At 44.7% G+C, this 25,732-nt stretch overlaps 3 protein-coding genes across 4 annotated transcripts; 1 reads left to right on the top strand and 2 right to left on the bottom strand.

Annotated features, from left to right (window-relative positions):
* Positions 1-2,267: 2,267 nt before the first annotated feature.
* LOC127346074 (proteinaceous RNase P 2) lies at positions 2,268-5,713 on the top strand. The gene is made up of 6 exons (XM_051372605.2): positions 2,268-3,320; positions 4,107-4,208; positions 4,311-4,486; positions 4,854-4,977; positions 5,062-5,130; positions 5,197-5,713. The coding sequence occupies exons 1-6, from the start codon at positions 2,373-2,375 to the stop codon at positions 5,428-5,430; spliced, it is 1,653 nt and encodes a 550-aa protein (XP_051228565.1). The 5' UTR covers positions 2,268-2,372; the 3' UTR covers positions 5,431-5,713.
* A 451-nt stretch (positions 5,714-6,164) lies between these two features.
* Positions 6,165-10,215, bottom strand: LOC127346073 (probable aspartyl aminopeptidase). The gene is made up of 9 exons (XM_051372604.2): positions 9,936-10,215; positions 9,586-9,721; positions 8,871-9,143; positions 8,417-8,564; positions 8,033-8,272; positions 7,579-7,711; positions 7,320-7,501; positions 6,902-7,014; positions 6,165-6,451 (listed from the first exon to the last, which is right to left on the bottom strand). The coding sequence occupies exons 1-9, from the start codon at positions 10,153-10,155 to the stop codon at positions 6,343-6,345; spliced, it is 1,554 nt and encodes a 517-aa protein (XP_051228564.1). The 5' UTR covers positions 10,156-10,215; the 3' UTR covers positions 6,165-6,342.
* Positions 10,216-16,758: 6,543 nt separating this feature from the next.
* On the bottom strand, positions 16,759-19,322 carry LOC127346072 (uncharacterized). Of its 2 annotated transcripts, XR_007879302.2 has the most exons (2): positions 17,872-19,322; positions 16,759-17,275 (listed from the first exon to the last, which is right to left on the bottom strand). XR_007879302.2 is itself a non-coding variant. In XM_051372603.1 (1 exon), the coding sequence occupies exon 1, from the start codon at positions 19,237-19,239 to the stop codon at positions 18,004-18,006; it is 1,236 nt and encodes a 411-aa protein (XP_051228563.1). In that variant the 5' UTR covers positions 19,240-19,322; the 3' UTR covers positions 17,830-18,003. The 2 variants fall into 2 exon arrangements, 1 of the variants encoding a protein (XP_051228563.1); XM_051372603.1 differs by lacking the exon at positions 16,759-17,275 and having other exon boundaries at positions 17,830-19,322.
* Between the last annotated feature and the right edge of the window lie 6,410 nt (positions 19,323-25,732).

Raw genomic sequence — 25,732 nt, 5'->3', positions numbered from 1 at the left:
TTGTTAATTTTCATGTGTGGTGTTTTAGTTGAGTAATATGCCAACATAGTAGATGAATTGTTTTAAAAATATTAACGTAGACAATATAAAATCGATACCATGGCACATTTTACAACCAATTACACACTAAAAAAATCATGTGCCTTCCCCTTTCCATCTCCAAAATGTTCACATAATTTTAGGAAGAGGGAATATATCTCATTTTTACACTAAAAACAAAATCTTAAAGAGAGTGAACATACCTTTTTTGGTAATAAGAACAAAAACAAAGAGTGTCATTTAGATGCTAAATAAAATAATTTAAAATTATCACATGGGAATCATTAGGATCGTGGAATGCACATATATTGGTGCAAATTACTAGTATTGTTGATATTTTTGAATATTTCATGTGTGCCATCCCCATGGTGGTTAATGTCAAAATATCGACTTCTACCGCATTGTAAAATGTAAAAAAATAATACTTAAATTTAGCTCATTAAATCATTGCTAATATAATACTACGAAATCGTGATTAAAAATTCTCATACAATAAAAACTCTCATGTGTTAGCACATTATTTAAATAACAAAACACTTCAGCAATTATGTTGGTTATGGTGTCATATATAGAGGATAAACCACCGGGAGAAAATGTGTGTACTCTCCAACAAAAATAAGTTGTCACCCGAAACCATCATGTTCCAAAAAAAATATCATGAAGATAAATAATAATCAAATATTCATGAAAATAACAAAAAAATAATTATTGATTTCCAAAGCGTCACATCTCGCATTCACTTTGTTCATTTATTTTATAAATTTTCACATATGTATAACCAATTTTTTAAATTATTACCCATATTTATTTTCATTTATTTGAGTTTAATTTCATTTTTATGGAGTTTTGTTCCATGGACTTAGCACGATGACGAGAGCTGAGTTCAAATCATTATGTAGAACTTATGACCACCAGAGCTAGAATTGGTCAAGCCATGCAATATGTTGGGTCTTGTCGACATAAATCCAATGATAACGTGAATCAAAGTTCCATATACATATTTGATGACCAAAATACTAAACCCTATGAAAAAAACATCATGACCACATATAATCATAACATCTCGCATAACATTTGGATGCTATGCCTCCCAATCTATGCATCCGCGGAGCATATCAACGATATTATTGAAACTGATGCAATCCAGGCCAAATCCCAACAACAAGAGTACATGAAATATACAACAGTTGGAAAACCAAGACAAGATATGAAATAAAAATACATACATACTTCTAAGTCACCTTGCCCATGGCAATGCCTTCGTAAAGGGTGAACGCACATGGCTAGGACATGGATTCCTTGTCGAGATGTAGCACGTTCAGTAATTACACAAGTTAGGCCAGGCAGCGGCTTTTCGCCTCAAACATGAAGAGATATTCCATTCACCATCTTGAATGGGGATCCTCCTAGAGTTAGGAATCAAAGTTGACCCCATCGATATGGCAATGTGTTGTCGTCAGGTTTTAGTCACCACACATGACATCTCAATTGCCATGATGTGCACGTGTTGGATGAACCTATTTTTTTAGTGGATTGAATATTTCCATCCAAAGCGGCTGCACACGGTCGTTCCCCATATGAATACTACACCGGTAAGAAAAGTACTTAATGTTGGGTGAATAACATATTGAAGAAGTGAAATAGAACCAATGTACATCTTTTCATAGAAGAAGAACTGGGGAAAAAATTTGGGATGAATTGTGGGAAATGAAACATCCTTGGAACAATGGAAACACTTGCATGCAAAACCTTGAGGCCGAGAACCAAGTTTTCCATTTTATAGAGCATTTTACTAGATTAGTACTTTGCCGTGAATGATCTAAAAAAAAAAGGTTGCGGTGAATGTAGTCGGATGATAAAACATGGGAGAATTTAAAAAATAATACTCCACTATCTCTGTCATTTAATAAAAAAAAAGGTAGCCACAGGAGTGTAAGCCCCGTTCTGTTAATCCAAATCGGATCAAGTGAATAACTGTGAGATCAGCCAATTGACCCAGAGCCGGCCCCCTGTAACTGGGCTCCACACTCGTCTCAGCCCCCCGTCGAAGCAGGGAGAGCCAGCTCATGGGCCGGTCCACGTTTCCGTGGGCGCATCGCTGCGCAAGAGGCTCGGGGACTTTCCAGGGCCCGTTAGGCCCGCTCACTTCATCCTGTGGCTTGTTGTTCCCGTGCTCGCAGCTCTGCCTTATAAACCGCGTCGAACTCTCTTGGCTTAGCGGTATGGGACTAATCTCAGCGACCACCAGCGGCTACAACTCCCCGTGTAGAACTGCTCTCCATCAGCCATATGGGCCGTGGCCGCTGATTGCTAGGGTTTCTCTCCCGCCCGCCATGGCGACCGCCGCAGCCGCCGCCGCCGCCACGCCGCGCCGCCGGCGCGGGAAGGGCGGGAAGGGCCCCAACTCCGACCTCTCCCGCACCCTCACCGACTGCACCCGCCGCGGGGACGCCGCCGCCGCCATGGCCGCCTTCGACGCCGCCGTCTCCGGTCCCGACGCCGCCTCCGACCTCCGCCTCGCCGCGCACCAGTACAACCAGCTCCTCCACCTGCTCGCCTCCGCCGACCGCGCCTCCTTCCCCGCCGCCCCACCCGCCGCCGCGGCACGCCGCGTGTTCGCCCACATGCTGGACGCCGGGGCGGCCCCGTCCGAGGCCACCATCACCTCGCTCGCCCGCGCCGTCGCCCCCTCCGACCCCGACGAGGCCTTCCAGCTCGTCGCCACCATGCACTCAACCTACGGCCTCGCGCCGCGCCTCCGGTCCTACAGCCCCGTGCTCTCCGCGTTCCGGCACGCCGGGGACTCTACCAAGGCCTACGCCGTCGAGGCCCACATGACATCCTCCGCCATCGCCCCCGAGGAGCCCGAGCTCGCCGCGCTCCTCGAGGTCAGCGCCAAGGCAGGGGAAGCGGACAAGGTGTACGAGTACATGCACAAGCTGCGGCGCGCCGTCGGCTGCGTGGGCAAGGAGACCGCCGAGGTGTTGGAGGGGTGGTTCCACAGCGACAAGGCGGCAATGGCTGGTAAGGATGAGTGGGACGCCCGGCAGGTCAAGGACGCCGTCGTGGCGAATGGCGGTGGGTGCCATCAGCTTGGGTGGCTTCGTACTGGCCCATGGATGGTGCAGCGGGTGAAGGTTGGGGCGGGTGGTGACTGCGGTGGATGTGGATGCCGCCTAGCGTCTGTTGATATTGATATGGAGGAGACACATACGTTTGCTGATTCTGTCTCCGGGTTGGCCCTTGAGAGGGAGACCAAAGCAAATTTCAGCCAGTTTCAGGTGCGTATCCTCTGCCCCTTGTTGTTTGTCCTCCTAACCAACTTGGAGCATTGTTGTACGTTTTGTTAAATTTAGTTAATTTAGTTTACTGGCAATTGTGATTTTCATAGCACATATGTGATTTCAATTAGTAGCTGCCATTTGTGTGGTTGTTGAGAACTAAACTGGGGGAATTAGACTGGAGAAAAGTTTGCCTCCCTGTTTTGTGCTGATAACTACTTGTGGTTACATACTGTGGCAAGATTAAGTAGGCTTGTACAATTAGCTTCTTGATTGATTCGTTTATAGGAATTGAACTGATGTTGTCTTAACACATTTTAGTCATCCTTAAAGACCTTGTGGTTGGTTGCCATGTCCCATGTCTTCACAATTATTGCTTGCTCAAGTAACTGGTCCTAAATCTGTAGTTGGGGCTCGTTGGAGTCCTTTGTATTTCAGTTTGCTCCTCGTAGCTGTAATGGTGTGGCTCACTCCCTGGCACAGTATGGTCTACGTGCCGACATAGATTGTATTGGCTGGGAGGGTGGGGCACCAGATTTTGTATCTGTTATGGTTGCCAGGGATAATGCTGTGCATTCTGGTTAATGGAAGATCCATTTCCATGTCAAAAAAAAAAGTATGGCATTCACCTGTCTAGGAACTAAGGTAGCTGAAGGAAATGCGACAATCGGATTATGTTTCATACATTGAATTTATACCTGGTGCTCTGTATTTGATAGTATATCCAACTGTATAAATTATAACATAAATTTTCTTCTTACAAACTGAAAAATATAACTTCTGTAGGAGTGGTTGGAAGCGAATAAACAATATGAAGCTATAGTCGATGGCGCAAATATTGCGCTATATCAACAAAACTTTGCTGAAGGCGGTTTCAGTTTGGTTCAGGTCTGTGCATCATCCTACACTGAATTTTGACATGTTTCTCTCAATAATGAAGTAATCTATACTAATTCATGTTCCATTTGTCATGATTAATATATAGAGCAGCTGGATGCTGTTGTAACAGAGCTACGAGATAGATATAATGGCAAATGGCCACTTGTCATACTACATAATAAACGTGTCGCCAAGCTTATGGAAAATTCAAATAATAGGCATCTGATTGAAACTTGGAGAGCAAATGGAGCACTGTACACATCTCCAAGTGGGTCAAACGATGACTGGTAATGTTCCTCACCTTGTCGGCTGGATTTCCCTTGCACTTGTTTCCTGTTGGTACTTTATTTTGAGATATTAATACAAGTTCAGTTCACCTTATTCAAACTTGGCAGTATCTTGTACCCTGTGGTTGGGCACAGATTGACCAATGTGTAATTAGGTTATATTCAGCATCTTACCCGTTGTTCCCTTGTGTTTGTTAAATACAAGTGCAGTTCACCTTCTCCTGAGTTGGAAGTGTATCTCTAACCATGAGAGCGGATGGTTTGACTAATTTGTGTATTACATATGTAACTGTGCATAGATTGACTAATATGTGCAATTAGATTACGTTTCGTAGGTTTGCTAAATATATGAGATGTAACTTTTCAGGTATTGGCTATATGCAGCCATTGGATTGAACTGTTTGCTTGTGACTAATGATGAAATGAGAGATCACATATTTGAGCTCCTAGGATCATCATCATTTTTCTACAAGTGGAAGCAACGACATCGGGTGTGTACTGCAAAACTTTTGTATTATACAATCTACTCATATTCATACTTGTTTGTTAGTGTGCTAATCTGATTGCAATTGCAGGTCAAGTACACTTTTAATAAAGGAAAGGCGGTGCTTATAATGCCACCCCCTTATTCTTCGGAGATTCAAGTAAGTAATCAGGTCTGAATTTTCTAGAGCTTACTATGTGCTGTGGCTGATGGTCCTTCACTGTAGGAATCTGAGACAGGATCTTGGCATGTGCCGATTGAGGAGAAGTCTGGTGACGAGAGAGCTAGGACTTGGCTTTGTATTGATAGGTCAGGTGTCACCAAACGACCTCATGAATCTTGTATTGCGAATGGAGTTGCCCAGGGTTTAACTCCATCTGAGGCATCTAATGGAGCTGGGCAGAGGCAACCTGAAGATCAGGCTGCGCCAGTAACTGGCAAAAGAAAGGATAGAGATTGACGGTGCAATGAAGCATACCGGATTTCTGTGACGTGCTTGTTTCTGCGTCCCACCTTAGTAGTTCAGGACTAGGGATGCATTGTTAGTGCCATCCCTAGATGCCTGTTTGTGGGGCCAACAAGCATTGTAAACCATACCTGACTTGTGTGCAGTTGTGCACCAAGTTATCATTGAGGTTTTGCAGCAAAGAACTGCATACAACACTGGAAGTTAAACCTGCTTATATCCCCAAAAAAATGGTGTGCTTTTTTTCTTCCTAGGCAATAAAATGCGAGTTCTGTTCTGAGCAAGAACATTTGGCTATTGTTTTGTAGGGGAATTTAGTTCCTGAAATATGCAGAATGCAGATGTGATTTTCTTGTTTGCACTGTCATTGGCACTAGTGGGCTTTATAGCATCTGTTGGTCAATATCACGACCGAAGCAATATATTTTCAAGATTACCACTCTTAACTTTAGACAGACTAGTGATGTTGTGCAGTAGGTTCATCGACCTGGTCACCTGGAGTTTGTGTTTTTCGTTGAGAATAAGGTGGAGTTAAACACGGTGGTAAGTACCACATATAATGCGCGGATAATCTGTAACTTAGCGGGGTGGTGTGTTTTGTAATTTTTTAGATGTGTGACACCACCAGGCATTCACAGGTTTCACCTTAATAGTAAAGATAAAAGTCATAAAACTAACATCTAAGGAGAATTTGCCAGTGTCAGAATGTTTAAAAAACACAATTTGGAGAAATGAAGGATGTATCTGCATTATCATATGGAAAAATGATTTTCAAACCAGTACCTGTGCCTTAGACCAAATTAAATATACAAAAAAGCTGATACTGTCATAAACAGCTGTAGTATGATGTACACAGAGCTAAAGTTCCAAACATTATTCAGCGGCTGAGCATTTATCTGATAACGTCTAGAAGTCTACACTTAATTTCCTGTCGATGTCTGAGAACTTCTCGAAGAAAAATTTGAAGTGCTTGTATGTAGTGTCTATGTCTTCTTTGCCACACATTTCTCGAACGCTGCAAACCAAAGCATAGTGGTTATATATTTGGTAATGCATCGCTCAAGAGTATGAAGAACAATAATGGGTATAGAATCAAATCAAAGCAGACTGTGTAAGGCCTTGAGTGTTGTAATGCCGCGAGAGTAGGCTTGTGTTTTGGGCTTGACCTTGTGTCAAGTCTTGGTTTGTAACAACTCTAAAACTTCTTCTTAATCAATGAAAATGGCAAATCTTTTGCCTTGTTTCAAAAAAAAAAGCAGACTGTGTATTGTCATCTGTCTACCATTTACAACCTCTCAGTAAAATATTGTGCACGTGGACTTAAAAGAGAAGTCATAGAACTAATCTTTCTAATAAAAGATAAAATGGCTAGGTCTGAGAGCACTTGTCTAAATGGAGCTTACATGCTAAATAAGTGTGCGATAACCAACAGGTGCAATTGCAAATAAAAGAAAGCGGAGCATACCTGTGCATTGAAAGCTGGGGAATACCACAGTCAACAGTCCGAATGCCAATACCGGAGGCAAGTATTGGGCCAATGGTCGAGCCACAACCCATATCATTCCTTACAACAAATTCCTGTAGGGTATTCAGTGCATCAGTACCGGTTCTCAAACCCATTCACATACTCAAGAGACAGGTTCATAAATAATCATTCAGTAATAAGAGGAACTTTTTTGACTAACACAATTACTGACCGCTTTCCTTACAAATTAATATTATCACAAATCAATATATCAGACAAGACATTATTAGAAATGGAAAACAAAATTATAAATGGGTCATCGTTAGCTCTACGAAGCCACCGTGGAGCACAATACATCGTAACTTGCAACACAAATAATGCTGTAACCAATTTATAAAGCGAAGAACTTCAAAAATACCTGAACTGGAAGGTTATGAATTCTTGCTATTTCTTTGAAGAGAAAAGCTGTCACAGCACTTGTGGCATAACGTTGGTTAGCATTATGTTTAATAACAAGTCCTTTTTGTAGTTCTGGTCTGTGATACTCTTCATGCTTGTCAGGATAGTTTGGGTGCAGGGCATGAGCCATGTCTGCGGAAACTGAAAGGAGAACAGAGCTCAATTAGAGAGACTAGTCACAGGCTATATCCAACAAACCATATATGCACAAACCATACCAAGGAAAGAGGAAGTTATTGCACGCTCCAAAGCCCCCTCTCCCATAGACTGATGCATCAAGGAGTCAACAATTCGTCTCATAGCATGAAACATAGTTGGTGCACCTGCCCCTTGCATCGAATCTGAACCCACCTGGACATTGTCAATGTTATAGTTATAACAAGTGGAAGAAGGAACCAGGCACATCAAACAAACATGGACACCCCAGACAGTTCTACCTAAGGAAATACTTTGTACAGGATAACTCCATCATTAACAGCTCAGTCAAGTCCAAGCATCAGTGATAATTTATGTGAATATGACGTATTACTGTGACCTATCACTTATTTACTATTTCTCATTCATAACCATTTCAATCCTAAAAGCATCAAAATAGGCTCCAAGCGTGTTTTAGGAATCTGGAATATGCATACTTATACTTTCGCCAATCAGAGCAGAACTTGGTTTCAGTACCTCTTCGTTATCAAATAATGCAACCATTCTTATAGCCTTCTCATTTGACAATTCTTCTGACATCTTGGAGGAGTCCATTAGAGATCTAAGAGCACAATAACATGAAGCAAGATTGTCCAATCTACCAGAATAAATGAACTCGTTATTTCCCCCGCCAAGACAGCTAGGTTGGGTATCACACACATTCAACTCCATACCAATTATTTCATCTATTTCACAACCGATTTCCTCTGACAGAATCTGTGGATCAGAAAGCAAAATGAGTTATAGGTGCAATTTTTTATAACTGTAAAAGGTGCAACATCAAGCCACCTCTGTCAATTCGAAACTGAACTTTGCTGAATTGAAGAAAGATATCAGTAAACAAATGATAGAAGGGATTACTTGTAAAAGCAGCGGATGATGGGCAATCTTTGAGGAATTTGAACCCTTTTTCTCATCAGAATTCACAGTAGTATCTTCATACTTTGTTGCAAGAAGTGGAGCTAGATGATTCTCCAGATTAGGCTTGAATCCGTCAGAATTTACTGTGCTAAAAGAAAAGAAAAAACCACTCAGATACATGAGGAACGGCCAAATATAATTAGAACTAAACAGGAACAGTCTACTAGATCCTTGGTTGCATGCTCAGAGTATTGAAATGATGTTACTAGGATAGCTTTCGACATGAAGATGAGGAAATGACTTGCCACTTTGGCAGGATCACATGATGCTGCAGTACTAAAATCGATGGATAACTACTCATGTATTCGGTCAACGCTAAAAAAACTACAAGACGACAGGCTTTTAGTTCTTAAAAGAGAGAAAAGGCGGTGCAAAAGAGGGCATGAGAAATAACCGGTCAAGATGTATAGCCAGTGTTGGTACACGTATCAATGGTCTGCTCACTTTGACAAGCTTGTGTGCAAATGAACCATCAGCAGCCTTGAGGATGACTCTCCCAGCCAACGTTAGGTCTCTATCAAACCATGTATGCCAGAGCCCGCCTCCGTACGTATGCACATTTATCATCTGATGGCCAGACTTGAAGGAGGCAGACCGCGGTTTCAGCTTGAGACATGGACTGTCGGTGTGGGCTGCAATTATGTTGAAACCGTTGCCGACTCTGTACCTGCAGAACAAAGGCATTTGCATGCGTTTCAGATCGAATGTGCGTTTGCAATTTGGCAGTCGGAGAATATGGATTTCCATCAATGTTTTGGGTACTGAGGATTAGGTGTTCTGTTTGAAGCATGTGCTATTTGCGTCTCCCATTTAACAGTATGTTGCAACGTGGTACCACCCAGCCAAGCCAGAGCTATTGCGATTTTCAAAACCTGGGAGGAACACACAAGCATGGGAAGAACCAAATTATAATCCTACTGATATTTCCTCCTCCTCTACTATACATATCTAAATCAGTTAAATATACTATTGCCACGCTTTTTGCTACTACAACAGAACTTCCTTTGAGCAGCTTAAAGGGCCAAAACTGAAGACATGCGCAGCAAAAGAAATTATAAATTCTGATCATTAACGTAAACGCACTGCCAGTAAGGATAAGGCGAGCTCACTTTTCTCCTACGGCAAAGGCAACCAAGCAGGACATGTTGCGGGTGAAGAAGTAGCGGCCGCCAGGCTGCAGGTCCCAATCGTTGTTCTCGCTGAGCAGCTCGAACCCCGCGTCGAGCAGCTGCCTCTTGGCCTCAGCTGAAACAAAAGGTCCATGGCTTATGAGACATGCACATAATTCTCCAATTAGCAGAATTCACACAATCTGCTATTTCGGGTGCACAGTTGGATACCAAGAACCTAGGCTCATCCCGGGTGGGGAACAGGGCCGAACAGGTTCAGGGCCGAACAGCGTGTGGGGAGGGGGTAGGATGCCGGGTCTAATGTGGGAGTGGGGGATAAGATGGCTGACCAGTGGCGTGGAACTGCGTCCATGACTCGTTGAGGTAGTCGAGGAGGCCGGCGACGATGGAGGGCGAGGAGGGGGCGGCGGCGGGCTGGCTGGAGCAGAGGAGGCGGGAGGCGGTGGCGGCGGGCGCGGCGGTTGGGAGCGCGCGGCGCCAGGAGGAGGAGGATACGGCGGCGAGCGGGTGGGGCGGCGGCCGGAGGAGGTGGAGGCGGAGCAACGCCATCGGCGAGTGCAGCAAGCGGCGGTCAGGCCGTCAGAGGTGAGGAGAGAGACGAGGTGGGACGGCGTACGGTACACGTGTCATCAGGTCATTGCCACGCCGCCATGATAATTGAGGTGGTATTTTCATTTTCTTTTATTTATGAATATGAACAAAAATACTCCTGACTAGAAATCCTTTTGCTCGATACATCCGTAATTTGATGCTGGGTTTTTGTTCCAGAACTTAATCGAAACTACTTAGTTGTATCCATAATTTGATGCTGACCCTCGTTCCAATCAAGCAAGTATGTATGAGTTGGATCATGAGCATTAGTGCTCTCATCTTATTAAAAAAATTGAAAATTATATTTATGTGTTTAAAAATATTTGTAATAAACTTTTAAAAGGAGCTGATGATGTGTCCCACTAACGTACAAAATGTCAATTACATATGTTTTGTTTTCTGAGCTACACAAAAATAACAAAGTATGATTTCTTTTTGGAGATTTGAATCAGTATACTCAGATCCACACACTTGTTATCTTTTTATAGCTCAAAATACATATTATACTCAGATCCACACACTTGTTATCTTTTTATAGCTTAAAATACACATTATTTTCAGTTGAAAGTTTACACGTTTGTGAGATACAATACTAGCTACATCACAATTTATTTTCAGATTTTCCTAAAATTTAGAAATATATAATTTTCAATCACTTTATAAAAAAGGGATCACTGGTACCCATGTGCACCAAATCTCTATCTAGAGTTTACTCATAAAAATGATGGAAATGCATAACACAACAGACTTGTGTGGCCGACTCGGGCCTGTTTGGTGAGAGGAGCTATACCGGCCAAGTTCTTAAAGGCTGGTTTTCCACGGCCTTCTTTACGATTGCAGTTAAAATCTCCTCGCCCGCAACGAACAACATTGGCGATGTTGGATCCCCCTGTCGCAGCCCCTCGAGCGTGTTGAATCTTCTTGCCTGGCACGCTGTTCACAGTTATCTTAGTATTCACGGTATATAGTAACAACGCGATCCACTTTAAGAATAGTTCTCCAAAGCCCATGTGTCTCAACACATCCAGCAAGAAGCTCCACGAGATGGAATCAAAGGCACGAGAAAGATCCAACTTTAACGACGCACATGCTTGTCTTCTCTGATTGATCTTTCTTCCCATTTGGCGTGCAAGAACAAAGTTGTCATGCAAACTCCTTTCCCACACAAATGGAGACTGATTTGCACTCACGATGTCTCCCAATCTCCTTCGAAGCCGATTTGCCACAATCTTTGAGAAAAGTTCGGAGGAACTGTGTAGCACTAGGCTAATTGAACGAAAGTCACTGATTTGAGACGTTCCCTGTTTCTTTGGAATCAGAGTTATCAAAGCTCTGATTAGCATGGCAAAACATCTGCCGTCTCCTACTCCTAGTTTAAGGATCCCTGCCATGATATATCATGTAATGACCGGCCACGCTCTCTGGTAGAATTTTCCAATAAAGTGGTCCAGGCCAGGAGCTCTGTCTTGGGGCAATTTCTTAATCACCTGCCTACACTTCATCTTCAGGAAAAAAGGGTCTCAAGCTCCTGAAGGTCCAACGCCTGAATCTCCAGAGGAGTAAAATGCATGAATAGTACTTGAACTTGTTGGTGGGGTTCATTTAGATCATCGTACTCAAAGAATACGTGTTTACGGTCACTAAAGACGATGAGAGTGCGCAAAGACGGTCACCGCTGCCAGGAGCTGGTGGTATTTGCTGACATGACAAGTGTGGAGCCCACATGTCTGCTTGCATACACTATAACACACACAAAAGCAAACGTAGAAGGTTTTTTCTGCAAAACTGTGATTCGGCTGTCGTGGCTTTCTCCTTCTTGCTCTCTCTTCCACTCCTACTCCCTGGCCGCCACCTAGACGATGTCTCCATCCGCCGCATTTGAAGAAGACGGAGGAGCAGGACTGCACGAGGTCGCGCTGGGGCCGGGCCGCGCGGTGGCGTGCTGGTTCCGTGCGGCAGGGGCGTGTCACAGGAAGGGGGCGGCGCGGTCACGTGCAGGAGGTGGACAGCAACTCTCACAACGCGACGCCATCGATGAAGCTCACCGCCCTCGCCTCCAACTATACGGCAAACGTCGGCTTCGGCGCGAAAGAGCGCGCGGAGCCATCTCCTCGCTCGGGCGGACACTGTGCGCGCGGGCGGTGACAAAATGGCGACGCGAACAGCGACCGCGGGTACGGCATGCGGAAGTGCACGGCCGTGGCGAACAGGGCGCACGGATTCTGTCCTGGTCGGGAGAACGACGGCTACCAGTTGATCGCGTCGGAGCTCACACTAACGCTACAGAGCTCCTCACCAAGCGCAAGGACCGGGACAATCTGAAGCAGCAGATCGGGCGACAGTGGTGAACTACCGAAGGCCGGCAAAGCGCAGCTGTCGGTCTAGGCGGAAGCTCACATACTATGCACACACGGGCCAAGCTAGCTAGCCAAGCAAGCAGCTGGATGGACGTGGAGGCATAAGCTGCTAGCAAGCAAGCGCGGGCGGACCGGTGGAGGTGAGGCTGCACACGCCATGCTCGACCGCGTTCCGGCGTGCTGAGCGACAGCGGAGGCGTGGAGCACGTGCAGGTCGGTGCGGCTGCAGTAGACACGATAGGCAGCTCTGCGGGGCCGCCCATGGCGTCGTGACTGCGCGATTTGTCCGCCGGGACAAGGCACAACCCAGCTCCCTGCCTCCCTGGCGTCCTAGATCCTAGCCCCGGACGCGGCGCAGATTCCCGGTGTTGGTTCCGTCCTCGGACCGCTCCTATGCGCTGCGAGCGACGGCGGCGACATCCACCCGACGCGCCCGCCATGGCCGTTCGACCGATGAGGCGATGACGAAGTGACGCGCCCCAGCCTCCCTGGCGACCAGGACCGCATCCACCGAGCGCGGCGTGACCCCTGGACTCGTCCTCGTTGGCGGAGAGACCTCCCGGGCAGCTCCCAGGCGCCATCGTCGCGTGGCCTCCTGCTTTGCCGAGAGGCAGAGGGTGGATGCGGTGGCCAGTTGCGTGCATGTGGTACTGAGCGCCCAGTACAGGGCAAGCAGAGGCCATGATTTGGGGGCGGCGCGGCGAGCCTGACCGGCGGCGCAGATGGACTGGCACCAGCGAGCCTGACCGGCGGCGCAGATGGACTGGCACCAGCGAGCCTGACGGGCGGCGGAGACGGGAGCCCCGTGATTGACATTTTTGACCAGTTGATGGCCTTGAGATAGAGGCGGTGGCACCCACCATCAGCTGCCAGTTTTGCAAAAAGAAATTCCCTGAGTCGGAGTGGACGCACGTCAGAGGTCAGGTGGTTTTATGAAAAAAAAATCATTGGTGGAACCATTGACATGTGGGTCCTATCCGTGCCACATCAGCAAATACCATCAGCTCCTTGCAGTAGTGACCGTCTCTGCGCGCATTGATCGTCTTTAGTGATCGTAAATAAGTATTCCTAGAGTACGGTGACTTAGTTGAACCCCACCAACAAGTTCGAGTACTCCTTATGTATTTCCTGAATTCTTCTGGACGGGCGCGTGCCAAACCAAAATTTAGGGCGGGCATACTACATGATAGCTTCGTGCGTTCAGGCTAGCTGATATCACGTTTTGTTTTTCAAAAAGCTATAATTTTTAAATCGTGTGGCGAAATTACAATCCGTTTTCACTTCTAGAATCTCCACGACGAGAGCTTCGAAACTAGACCACATTTTCATATGTTTTGAAAAAAAAATTTAACGAGCAACTTTGATGCCCGACGGAGCAATTTTGTTATTATGTAGCAGAAACAACTTTGGTGTGCGTTAAAGCAACTTTTGTGTGCAACGAACATGTACATTTTTTAGTACAGGAAGGCACAACTTTTGGTGCCCACCAACAATTTTGGTGTCCATCGGAGCAATTTCAATCTGTGAGGAAGCAACGTTGGTGCCAACAGAGCAACTTTGATGCCTGGGGACACAACTTTGGTGCCAACACAACAACTTTGGTGGCTGGCGACACAACTTTGGTGCCAACACAGCAACTATCATGCGCGACCGAGCAACTTTTGTTGCTTGGTGCATGACGACGCAATTCTGGTGTCCAACATAGCAACTTTGGTGCATGACGATACAATTTTGTTGCCTTACAACACAATTAATGGTGCCCTAAAGAGCAACGTTGGGTGACGACGCAATTCTGGTGCCCAAAAGAGCAACTTCCGTGCCTAATAGTAGAATTCTGGTGCCTAATAGCGCAACTTTGATGCCCGTCGGTGCAATTATGGTGTCCGTTAGAACAAATTTGGTGCTCACGATTTCGGTAGCAGCCACATCTTGAAGCTGCGAAAGAGGGGAGAAGCTACTGGTACCACTATTATGAAGCCGCGAGAACCAGACGAAGCAACTTTGAAACCCGACGGAGCAACTTTGCTGCCCATCGAGCAACTTCGAAACCCGACGGAGCAACTTTGGTCTTTGGACGAGCAACTTTGGTGCGTGCGACATATTTTTGGTGTCCGACAGAATAACTTAGGTACCTTAGTGTGCAACTCTAGTGTTGACAATGCCCGACATAAAAAAAAATCGCCGCGTACCAAAATTGCTTAGTCGCTCACCTAAGTTGCTTTGTAGCGAACCAAAGTTGCTTCTTAATATTTTTTATCAAAATATATGCAAGCGAGATCTAGTTTTGAAGATCTTGTCCCGACGATTTCAAATGTGAAAACGAATCATAATTTCGATACACGATTTAAAAGTTATAGTTTTTTGAAATAGATCTATAATATTTAGCTAGCCTACTGGTTGCATGCACGTTTAGGAAAGAAAAAGGTGTCAGCGGCGTGCCAACCAGCTAATTAATTGTGGAATCTTTCCGTTTTTGTCAGAGCGGATAAAACTTTCCTAATACCTAGTGTATGCTGGACACTGCAAACGAGCATGCGGCCGCCCGCTAGCCGTATCCTATGTATTTTACTCTCTCCAGAGCCTCCAGGTTTATACCATGCTCCCTTGTGTGAATTGTGCCTAACAGTTCAGAATACGCCTCTAGGAAAGCCGAAACCTTGCCTTCCTGATCCGTGATTAACTGGTCTCCCACCATGATGGATGGAATGAAATTCTTGGTCCTGCGCCCATTAGCAACCCCGTGGGAAAGCTTCTAGTTTGCATCTCGTTCTTTCAACCAACAGATCCTTGACCTCTGTCGACCTCTGTCATACAATTGTGTTCCAACGTAGCGAGGACCAGCACTGCATGTTTCAACATTTTCCTTAGCCATCTCTCACCCGGCGATAGCTGCCTTCTCTCTTGTGCCACATTCAGTCTAAAAATGACAGTGTTCGTAATTGCAAGCTGCAGCTTAGTGTTACCGACCTTTTGGATGGTTACCAAACTTTTGGCTGTCGGACAATAGGCAGTGAGTTATAGAGGGATGAGAAGTTTAGGGAATATGCTAGGACTTGCTCTTACCCTGCTGTTTTGTAATTGTGTTTCATTAAAATCACAATGTAAGTACACAACACGAACACTTGTTGTGCTTTACACGCTTTCATCAAAATTGTGTCAATAATGTTGGGCCTGAGACCATGAATGATGAATCCATTGTCACATTGCTGTCAAATAAGCGTTACGCACTGACATGCAAATATACGGAAATGGTAACCAAGCCACTATAAAAGCTACACAAAGAAGTTAGTTAAGCAATTATAAACCGACTATACTACGAGCTGGTCATGCGAAAACCAAGTAAACAGTACAGTAAAATATAATGAGAAAGAAGAGAATTTCCACCCTAAAAAATAAAGAGGTTCCGCAGTAAAAGAAACGGAGAACAATAAATTTGCTATCGACATGGAAAGTTAACAGGTCTTGTTGGCAAAATGGTGAATATAGCAGCATTCCTGTTAGAATCACAGACAGATGCATACAGTTCCCTAAAAAAATAAAGAGGTTCTACCGTAAAAGAAACGGAGAACAATAAAGTTGCTATCGACATGGAAAGTTAACAGGTCTTGCTGGCAAAATGGTGAATATAGCGGCACTCCTGTTAGAATCACAGACAGATGCATACAGTTCATTTTTTACTCAAAATTTATAGTAACTTACAGAGCTAGCAGTGACGCAGGGATTTTTAATCAATAAACGACAAACACAAACACAAACAGTAGGCACAAATCAGTTAAAAGCAAATGCAACATAGCAGCACTCCATAGAAAGTACTATGCACCAGAAGAAAACCCAATCTCCACATAAATTCATTTTGGAAGTTACTATAAAGGGGCCAGGGAGTCTGCTGGACTAGCTCCTACTGTTTTCTGTTGTTGTGTTTCATCGAAATCTCAATGTAAGTAAAAACAGGACATGAGCTCATGTTGTGCTGGGCCTACGACAGTGCATGTTGGCAATTGTCATGTTGCTGCCTGCTTCAGAAGTTAGGCAGGAAACATATGCAAAAAGAAGTTAGTTAATTAAGCACTTTAAAAGCCCAGTATTTCATGATAATGTTAAGGTTGTCAATGCAAACCAGATATTCTTTTGCGTCAACAAAGTATACAATAATCCATGAATTTCCATCCATTTGCTCTTTTGCAAAAGACAAACTGCAAACTCAATTAAGGGAACCTTCAACATCATTCATATCCAATGCTCTCATCATCACCGACCAACGAAAGAGGCCAGGCTATATTATACAGATGGGTGGCAGCACCAACTCTCTAGCTATGACGACGAATCCAAGCATAGAGGAAGAATTCAGATTCATGGACAATGCAGAGTTCACCATTCCCAGTCTCCACAATGCCAAAGTTAAACCGACTACCTCCACCTGAGGGGGCAAATCCACGAAGGAGACATTCATGGTGGCTGTGTCAATCCTTATCATGCGCACTTCACCCTGATAGGGCCAGAAAACGGCGCCACCCACCAGCATGCCAGCCATGTACGTGAGGCTGCAGTGTCCACCGACATGCACCCATGCCTGCTCTTGCCTAAAATGCATGCTCAAGTGGTCAACTCTGCCAGTGATGTATTCCGAATGTACTCATCTGCGTAATTCTTCTCCCAGAATTACCTTCTCCAAGACAATAAACCCAATCACTCCAGCCGCAAATCTCCTCCCAACCGATGCACTATATGGTAAGATCACAATGTAAGTAGAGGACGTGAACACTTGTTGTGCTTTGAAAAAAAATGTGGTAATAGTAATGTTGGGTCTGTGACCATCAAATCATTGCCACATTGCTATCAAATGTATGGTACACGCTGAAACTTCATAGATTCTCAAAAGTTAGGTAGGAAACATATACAAAAAAAAAGTCGGTTAAGCACTGAAAGGCCGACTATATGAGTTGGGAATACGACAAACTTGACAATACATAGATTCTCAAAAATCAAGAGACATCTGTGCAGTAAATTAATGAAAAAGAAGGAACTTCCTATCCTCGAAATAATGAAGAGATTGTGCAGTAAAAGAAGTGGAGAACAATAAAATTGATAAAGACATCAATAACTCACAGGTCTTGCTAGAATCATGGATGCATGGACCAGAGTTCAATTTTACTCAAAATTTACTTTAATTTGTGGAGCTAGCAGCCCTGATTTTCCTATCAATAAACGACAAACCAAAATACATTTGATTAGCATGAAAAGGTTTCTTCGAGAATAAGCAAACAGTACTTAGAGATACAAAGAGTTAAGGAATGATCTTCAGGTTGTCAGCACCAACCAGATATTCTTCTTTTGCATCAACAATGTATTTAACAATCCACAGATTTCCATCCATTTCTTCTTTTGCAAATGACAGACAACCACAGACTCAATTCAGCGAGAAACTTGAGCATCATTCATGTCCAATGCTCTAACCATCACCAACCAAAGAAGGAGGCCAGGCCATATTGTACAGATGGACATCGCCTTCGAAGCTCCCCTCAAGGAGTAGCTCGAGCTCCATGGTCTCCAATGGAAGGGAGAAGAACCAGCAGTGGAGCGTGCCGGCATGGGTCATGCACGTGGACGACAAGTGCACGAGACCAGACCTTACTTGCACAATCTTGAGATCGAGCTGCACGTCCAGAAGGGAGGCAAGAGTGTGCCGGTCGAGTTCTTCGCCTAGAGAGAGCACCGTCGGCGGCGCCCAAACCTCAGTGCCGTCCACACTGCGACGAATCCAGGTGAGGAGGAAGAAAGCAGATTCATAGACAATGCAGAGCTCGCCGTTCTTGGTGTCCCCGACGGCGAAATTGAAGCCGGCCACTTCCACTTCCGGCGGCAGATCCAGGAAGGAGATGTCCATGGTGGCGGTGTCGATCCTTATCATGCGCGCTTCGCCCTGATAGGGCCAGAAGATGGCGCCGCCCACCAGTGTGCCGGCCCTGTACTTGAGGCTGCAGTTCCCGCCGACGTGCACCCACGGCCGGACGGCCCACTCCCAGGCCTCCGACGAGAAGACGGCGACGCGGACCCTGCGCTGGTCCGCGCAGACGCAGCTCACGCGGAACGACCAGGGGCGCTCGTCGGAGGACAGCAGGTGGAAGCCGAGCACGGCGAAGTCGCGGCGGCTCCCGGTGGCGATCTGGCCGGGCAGCCGCGGGAGGACGTCGATGGCCCAGGTGACGGGGTTGAGGGCGACGAGGGACGGCCGCTTGGGCATCATGTTCCAGAGGAGGACGTAGCCGTCGCGGCAGTCCGCGAAGCCCCAGCCCGTGGACAGGGGCGGGAGCGATGTGAGGAAGAAGTCGCCGCGGCGGAGGGCGGCGGCGACGACGGGGTCGGATCGGCGGAGCGGGAGGAAGGAGGGGGCGCTGGAGTTGCCGATCTCGAGGAAGAGGCCGAGGAGCGGCGCCGGGTGGAGGGCGCGGAAGAGGCGGCGGAAGGGGCGCGAGGAGCGGATGGCCTGGAGCCATGGGCGGCAGGTGAGCGCGGCGCGGATGAGGGCCCGGAGGTCCGGGAGACGGAGGAAGATCTCGCGGAGGTCGTCTTCGGTGAGGGAGAATATGGTGGTGGCGGTGGAGGTGGAGGAGATGCAGGTGGTGGTGGTGGTGGCGGCTGCAGCGGCGGTGGATGGAGTCGCCGGCGGCAGCAGCTGACTGGCCATTGCTGGAGGCGAGTGGCTGGAGCCCGGACCGAATGTGCTTCTGGATAAAAATGGATGCTTTGGGCCCAATCGCGTAGTTCAAGGCCCGGTTAGCTTTCATAGAGCTCATGCTTGCTCATAAAAATGGATGCTTGCTCCTATGCTTGGCAAAAACACAGTCCCTGTAATAGAATCGCCACCGGCCCCCGACTGTCACCATTAACAAATTTCCAAAAAAAAAATCCTATAACTCTTTCATATTTGTTTTGTCGGTGCTGATTGTAAAGATCATGGTAACAACGGGAATAGATACATCTCTTCCGTCAGTTATCCAATTATAAACAGAGTACTCCTGTAAACTGCTGTTCGATTTCTCCGTCTAGCAGTTCACGAGCGAGTGGAACTTTTTGCGCTAAACCGCCATACATCATCCAGTGTCCTCACGTCCTTATATCATCTCGTATGATCGTTGTGTTGAAGGTCCAACTCGATGAGCCTACATTTCCTCTGTAATTCATGTACAAATGCCTATTTCTCTTTGTCCAACCACATTTTAGGTTAATCAACACTTGGATTCGAATCCAGCCGTTCACCTCTTTCGCTAGCCACTTGTCCTCTTCCTAGTCTCTACTACAATCCGTCCTCCTACCAGATTATCGAACCAGTTGTCACTCTCGCTCGCATCCTACCATGAGTCCATGACCCACCACCACTACTGATCATATGTTGCCGCCCCTCGCCATCTCTATAACTCTTTCAGGCACGCCTTTCTTTCAATTGTATTTGTGCTCCGCCCCACACAATTGATCCAAAACCTTTCATTCATATCTCCATTGCATTCGCTGCTATGCGTGGGTGCCACATCGATATATCATGAATCACGGAAAAATTGTAGGTAGAAAAATCGGCTGTCGTTTTAGCTTGAGTGAAGATCAAAAGAAGCATGCTATGTGTAGTAGCCAATGTAAAGTGTTTTCCAATTTCCATGTGTTGGACATTTCACAATTTTCACTCCCCAGTGCCACGCACCTTGTTCCAAAGTTTCTTCACTTAAGAAGACTAGAGAAGGTTGTACAACTAACACTAAATTTTCAGGGCCTAATTAAAACATCATTACCTATATAAAAGTGTTGCTTTAGCCTAGTATAATTTTCCCTCACTTTATCATGTGAAAAAAATTATACCTAAACAAAAGCATGTAGACTCTGCGTACTATATACAATTATTTGTCCTCGAACCCTAACACTAATTATCCCAATTGCCCACAACTCATCCCCTCTTAGTGTAGCGTCGTTCCTTCTCCACAATCCAACTTATCATGTCTGGAAAGAAGCAGCGGTATCCCGCAAAAAAAGCAGTGGTAGGACTAGCATAAGGCCAGCCATTGGGAAAATAAGTTCCTGCCGCGTGGGGAAGCAAATCTTAAATGATAAATGCAACGGTAAAACAATTCTAAAATATTTTATTTTGAATCACAAATAAAATAGGCATACAATACAGTATTCCCCGTATCGAAACAGGAACTCCACACACAAAAAAACACTTGTCTATGAGACTTGTAAAACATATCACATTTTTTTGAGGGGTAAAAGATAAAGATATCACATGTTACAAAATAGTGAGAAGCAAAACTATAGCAAAAGACCGACCTTTTCCTCACCATTATTGGGAGCTCCTGTTTGCCGACAAGATCGGCGCGGGGTTAGCACCGCACACCCTGTGTGGCTGCGGTGGCTAGCTGGGTCGCGGCCCACTAGAAGGTAATTTTCGTTTTTCTTTTCTGGTTTCGTTTCCTTTTCTTTTCCTGTTGTTTCTTTTTTTCCATAATCCGAGTATTTTCGAAAAAAATATATTTTTTCACAAACATGAACATTTTTAAAATAAGAATGTTCTTAAAAATATATTTTAAAAAAATTAGAACAGTTCTCAAATTTGAACGATTTTTAATTTTAAACGGTTTTTAAATATGAACAATTTTCATGTTTGAATGATTTTTATGTTTGAACGACTTTTAAGTTTGAACGACTTTTATGTTTGAACGATTTTTATGTTTGAATAATTTTTTAATTTGAACGATTTTTAAGTTAGTACGATTTTCAAATTTGAACATTTTTATAAAATTGAAGATTTTTTAAGTTAAATATTTCCAAATCCGAACATTTTTTAAAAAGTTAAACATTTTTTCATTTTTGAACATTTTTATTTTTAAGCGTTTTTTAATTTTTTAAGAAAGAAAAAAAAACAGAAAAAAGAAACCTGAAACCAGAAAACAGAAAACAGAAGAAAAAAATCGCGTAATACGCGCGCGGGGTGTGCGGCACACGATAAATACCGACCTGGTCGGTGTATAGGTTTTCCCACCATTATTTCCCTTTGCTTTTCCCAAGCATCAGCTCTATGTAAGCTTAACGGGCTCTTGGACAACTAAATAGGGCTGAAAGCAAGTACAGTATAGGATATGGACATGGGCCCTATGTACAGTTCGAGCTAGGGCTCCTTTCAAAAGCTCCGTCGGTCTCCTTCGCTTCCCTAAAAAAAAACCCAAGTGCTAAAAAGTGCACGGGGGCTGGTTTGCTCGTCCCAGCCCTCGATTTTCGTCCGTCCGATGGGGGTGATGAGCGCGCGACGACTCGATCGTCCCGACAACGACGAAAACGGACAACGCTGGCCTCGCCCATTTCTCTTCCCCGTACACCTTCTATCCTATGCTACCATCAGGCCCTCAATCGCCTCCACCTGCGCCGTTGACGTCGTCGATGGATCCTCTACCCCAACTCCGGCGCGGCCCCCTACCTCAGGCCCTCCTTCCCTCCTGCAGACCACCAACTCTTGCGCGGCATATCAGCCTGACGCCTCCCACCCACCCGCAGCTGATCCCCTTTCTTTCCCCCTCGATCTCCTCCATCCCCTTGCCACCACATCAGCCTCACCGGCCAGCTCATCCTCCGGCGGAAGTCCATGATCCCCTCCGCTAGCCCCTCCATCGCCCCCGTGCGTGAAGCCCTAGCAGGAGGCGCAGCAGGAGGATGGGATTCGAAGCCCTAGCAAGTGGTGTGCAAGGCGAGGGTGTGGTGCTCGGTGAGGGCCGACGGGAGGGCGGCGCGTGCACGCGGGCGTGACGCTCAGCGACGGAGAACGACACATGTGTAGGAAGTATGGTCCAACAAAATTTCTCCCAGCCCACTTGATTTGAGCTCCCTTTGATTCTCGCATGGTAGATTTAGTCATCTACTCCGTTTGTTCAGTTTCATTACAGGAACTGTACATATGGTAGATTCATGGCGAGCTCTCTCTCTCTATGGAGTGATTTGTGAGCAGTTCACACTCACGGGCACATGAGGAACACCATGATAATCATCTTGTTGTACTTGTGTAAATAGGGGCATTAGTGGCGATTGTAGGAGAAAAATAAAGGTAGGTTCAAAGTGTTGGAGTTAACCTTGTTGTATAGGTTTAGTGTCATGTTTATTTCAAGTTGTATTGGTGCCGACTATATTCTTGTAGTGAGAAGTGATATGCATGCATGGTACAATCGGCAGAGAGCTTGCACAGAGATAGAGAGTGCATAGCAAGTGAGCTGGATTTGTAGCCATTAGTTGAGTATATGCGTACACATGCTATTAGAATTAGTCTAGTGATTTAGTTTAGCTGCATGCACCGTATAGTGTGGAGTACCCGGAGATAACTCACCGAGCAGAGATAGACGTTGGAACTAGAAGCGGGTGCATATATGTTGCCGTTGTGGACTAGTTCCTGATGGTTGATCTGGAGATCGACTTGGTAGTGCTCAACGTGTGTGCGTGTGTGTAGATAGTGGAGTAAAAATAGGATCAGGAAGTTATCTGCCCTGGCCGTGCGTGTGTATGTGCTATAAAAGCATTTGTAATCAGCTGAGTTATTTGAGTTGAATAAGAGAAAAAAGGCACGAGGTGCGGTGCTAGAAAAAGCCTCTGTGTGTTCTTCTCCAATGTGTATATGTGTGTTGATCCTTGGGCAAATTCTGTCACAAAGCCTAAAGCAGAGCAAAATCGAGACAAATATGATGAATAAGACATTGCCGAACTTAAATTGAAATCCTTAGAAACATATGTGAAATCCAGGTCACTGGTTGTGTCCCTCTAACCACCGCTATTTGGGTTGTTGGTGTCCACTTCTCGCGTCCTGACTGGTCGGCTCCTGCGTTTGCGTCATCGATTTCGCTCATCGCTGTCCGCCATTGCTCATGCTGTCATTCTTTTTCCCGAAGTCTGGCGCCCGCGGCGTGGCTTCCTAGCGAGTGGAAATGGCAACCAGGCCAACGCGCGACCACTATTCTATGGTTATCACCAGCACACTGTGATCTTCACGATCGAGTGCGTACATGTGCCTGTTTCCTGCTCAGCAAAATTTCCGTTTCCTCTTGTTGGTCATCTTCCACTTTACCACATAGCTAGCTTGTTGATTCAAGACCCAAAAATCCGTTTGCTCTTTGTTGTACGCAGTATGCTGCTGTTCCACACACACAGCCGTGCTAGACCTATGCAATGTAATGTTGATTGCATATCTTAGTCTATGGTTGCATATGTTTGGGTTGTTTTTCTGTACAATATACACCAATTTAGTTTAGATTTATGCTTTATCCTTCTCTTTAATTAAGTTGATTCGCCGACATAACTAAGTTGCTTATAGAACGTATTAATTTGATTAGACATATTAGTCTAAGTTGTATACTGATCCTCTTTTAAGTTTTGATTCTCTCATATATCCGAGAATGCAGTGGAGTTGCTCTATTTGATCCTCTCTTTTTCTCAATTAAGTTGCTTTGCTAACATTTTAAATTTACTTCTACCACTTAATTAGGTTGTTTCTACCACTTTCATGCTTCTCAATGGTTCTGTTGGGTTCAAGATTATATCATTGTCGATTTGTAGAACGTCATTGTTTCTACGGGAGTGTAGGCTTGGTGCTATTTTTTGGTTTACGCACATATACACACCAAAATCTCATGGTTTTAGTGAGGGTTCGGAGATTAGCGACTCAAGGCAGTTGGTTTATACGTATGATACTATGATCTAATTTCACAAATTGTTTTATATGTGCTAGCTAATTGAAAAGTATGGACATCGCTTTGTGTTGTAGTCTCCCTACAGTCCTGCTTTTGTTGATGCTTTGTTCTAGCTGATGCAGCTTCCACTTGCCAGCAAAAAACTATCGTTTTATTATATTAAGTAGAGTAGTAGATTTCCTAGAGCTACTGCTTTACGTATGGGCCAAGTAGCTTACACAATGTCGATTCATAGTATTCTATTGCTAAATTGCTTTTTTATATAGTAATTTTTTGCTTCAAAGGTATACTAAGATGATTTCATGCTACATATAATTGTACTGATATCCTATTTTCCCAATTGAAGTCTTGATATGCAAAGTTTCTGTGTGAGGGGTGGGGTACTGTTTTGGGTGGGTAAAGAATGATGAGACAAAGAATAGTAGTACATGCTACTGGTATATGTTAAGTTTCTTTCCACTTATCTCAATACTGATTAGTTGCTTCCAAGTTTAAAGAAAATTGCTTTCTCTGCACCATACAGTACTTGGTGCTTTCTCTATGTTGCAGCTTATATTACTTTGTTGCTTCATACATACACTAAGTTGCTTTCACATATTGCTTGAACCATGCTTGAAGTTTCTCGATCACATTCGATAGATAGAGATCCATAGTTGCAGTAGGGACAATGTATATTTGAATGGCGATTTCTGATTAGTTGTTTGTTAAAAAAAAATCCATGCAACCTGAGTTTGGGTACATATTTTCCACCTAGTTGTATTTACTGTACCAATAGTTCCAACAGGGATGATGTAAGGTTTGTATGGTGATTTCTAGGTTTTTATTTTTCCTCAAATCCATGCATCCAAGTTGGGGTACATGATTTTCCATCTAGTTGTGTTTTATTCTAGCCTAAGTTGCAATAGCGATGATGTAGAATTGTATGGTGATTTGTAATTAGTTATTTTTTATGAAATCCTCACAACCAAGTTTGGGTACATGATTTTCATCTAGTTGTATTTACTGTACCCCTTAGTTGTTGCAGGAATGATATTAAGTTGTATGGTGATTTTTGGGTTTTTATTTTTCCTTAAATCCATGCATCCAAGTTTGGGTACATGATTTTCATCTAGTTGTATTTATTGTACCCCTTAGTTGTTGTAGGAATAATGTTAAGTTGTATGGTGATTTCTAGGTTTTTATTTTTCCTCAAATCCATGCATCTAACTTTGGGTACATGATTTTCCATCTAGTTGTTTTTTTTACTCTAGCCTAATTTGCAATAGCGATGATGTAGAATTGTATGGTGATTTATAATTAGTTGTTTTTTATCAAATACCCACAACCAAGTTTGGATACATGATTTTCATCTAGTTGTATTTACTATACCCATTAGAGCATCTCTAACAGAACTCGTCAACCCCGTTGGAACTGAACTTTTCCAGCGGATTTACGGGTTTGGGCCGAAAGCGCTATAGACCAGAGCCCGAA

Source organism: Lolium perenne, chromosome 3 (assembly GCF_019359855.2).
Source record: "Lolium perenne isolate Kyuss_39 chromosome 3, Kyuss_2.0, whole genome shotgun sequence".
Lineage (NCBI taxonomy): Eukaryota > Viridiplantae > Streptophyta > Magnoliopsida > Poales > Poaceae > Lolium > Lolium perenne.
This window is presented reverse-complemented; position numbering and strand designations above follow the sequence as displayed.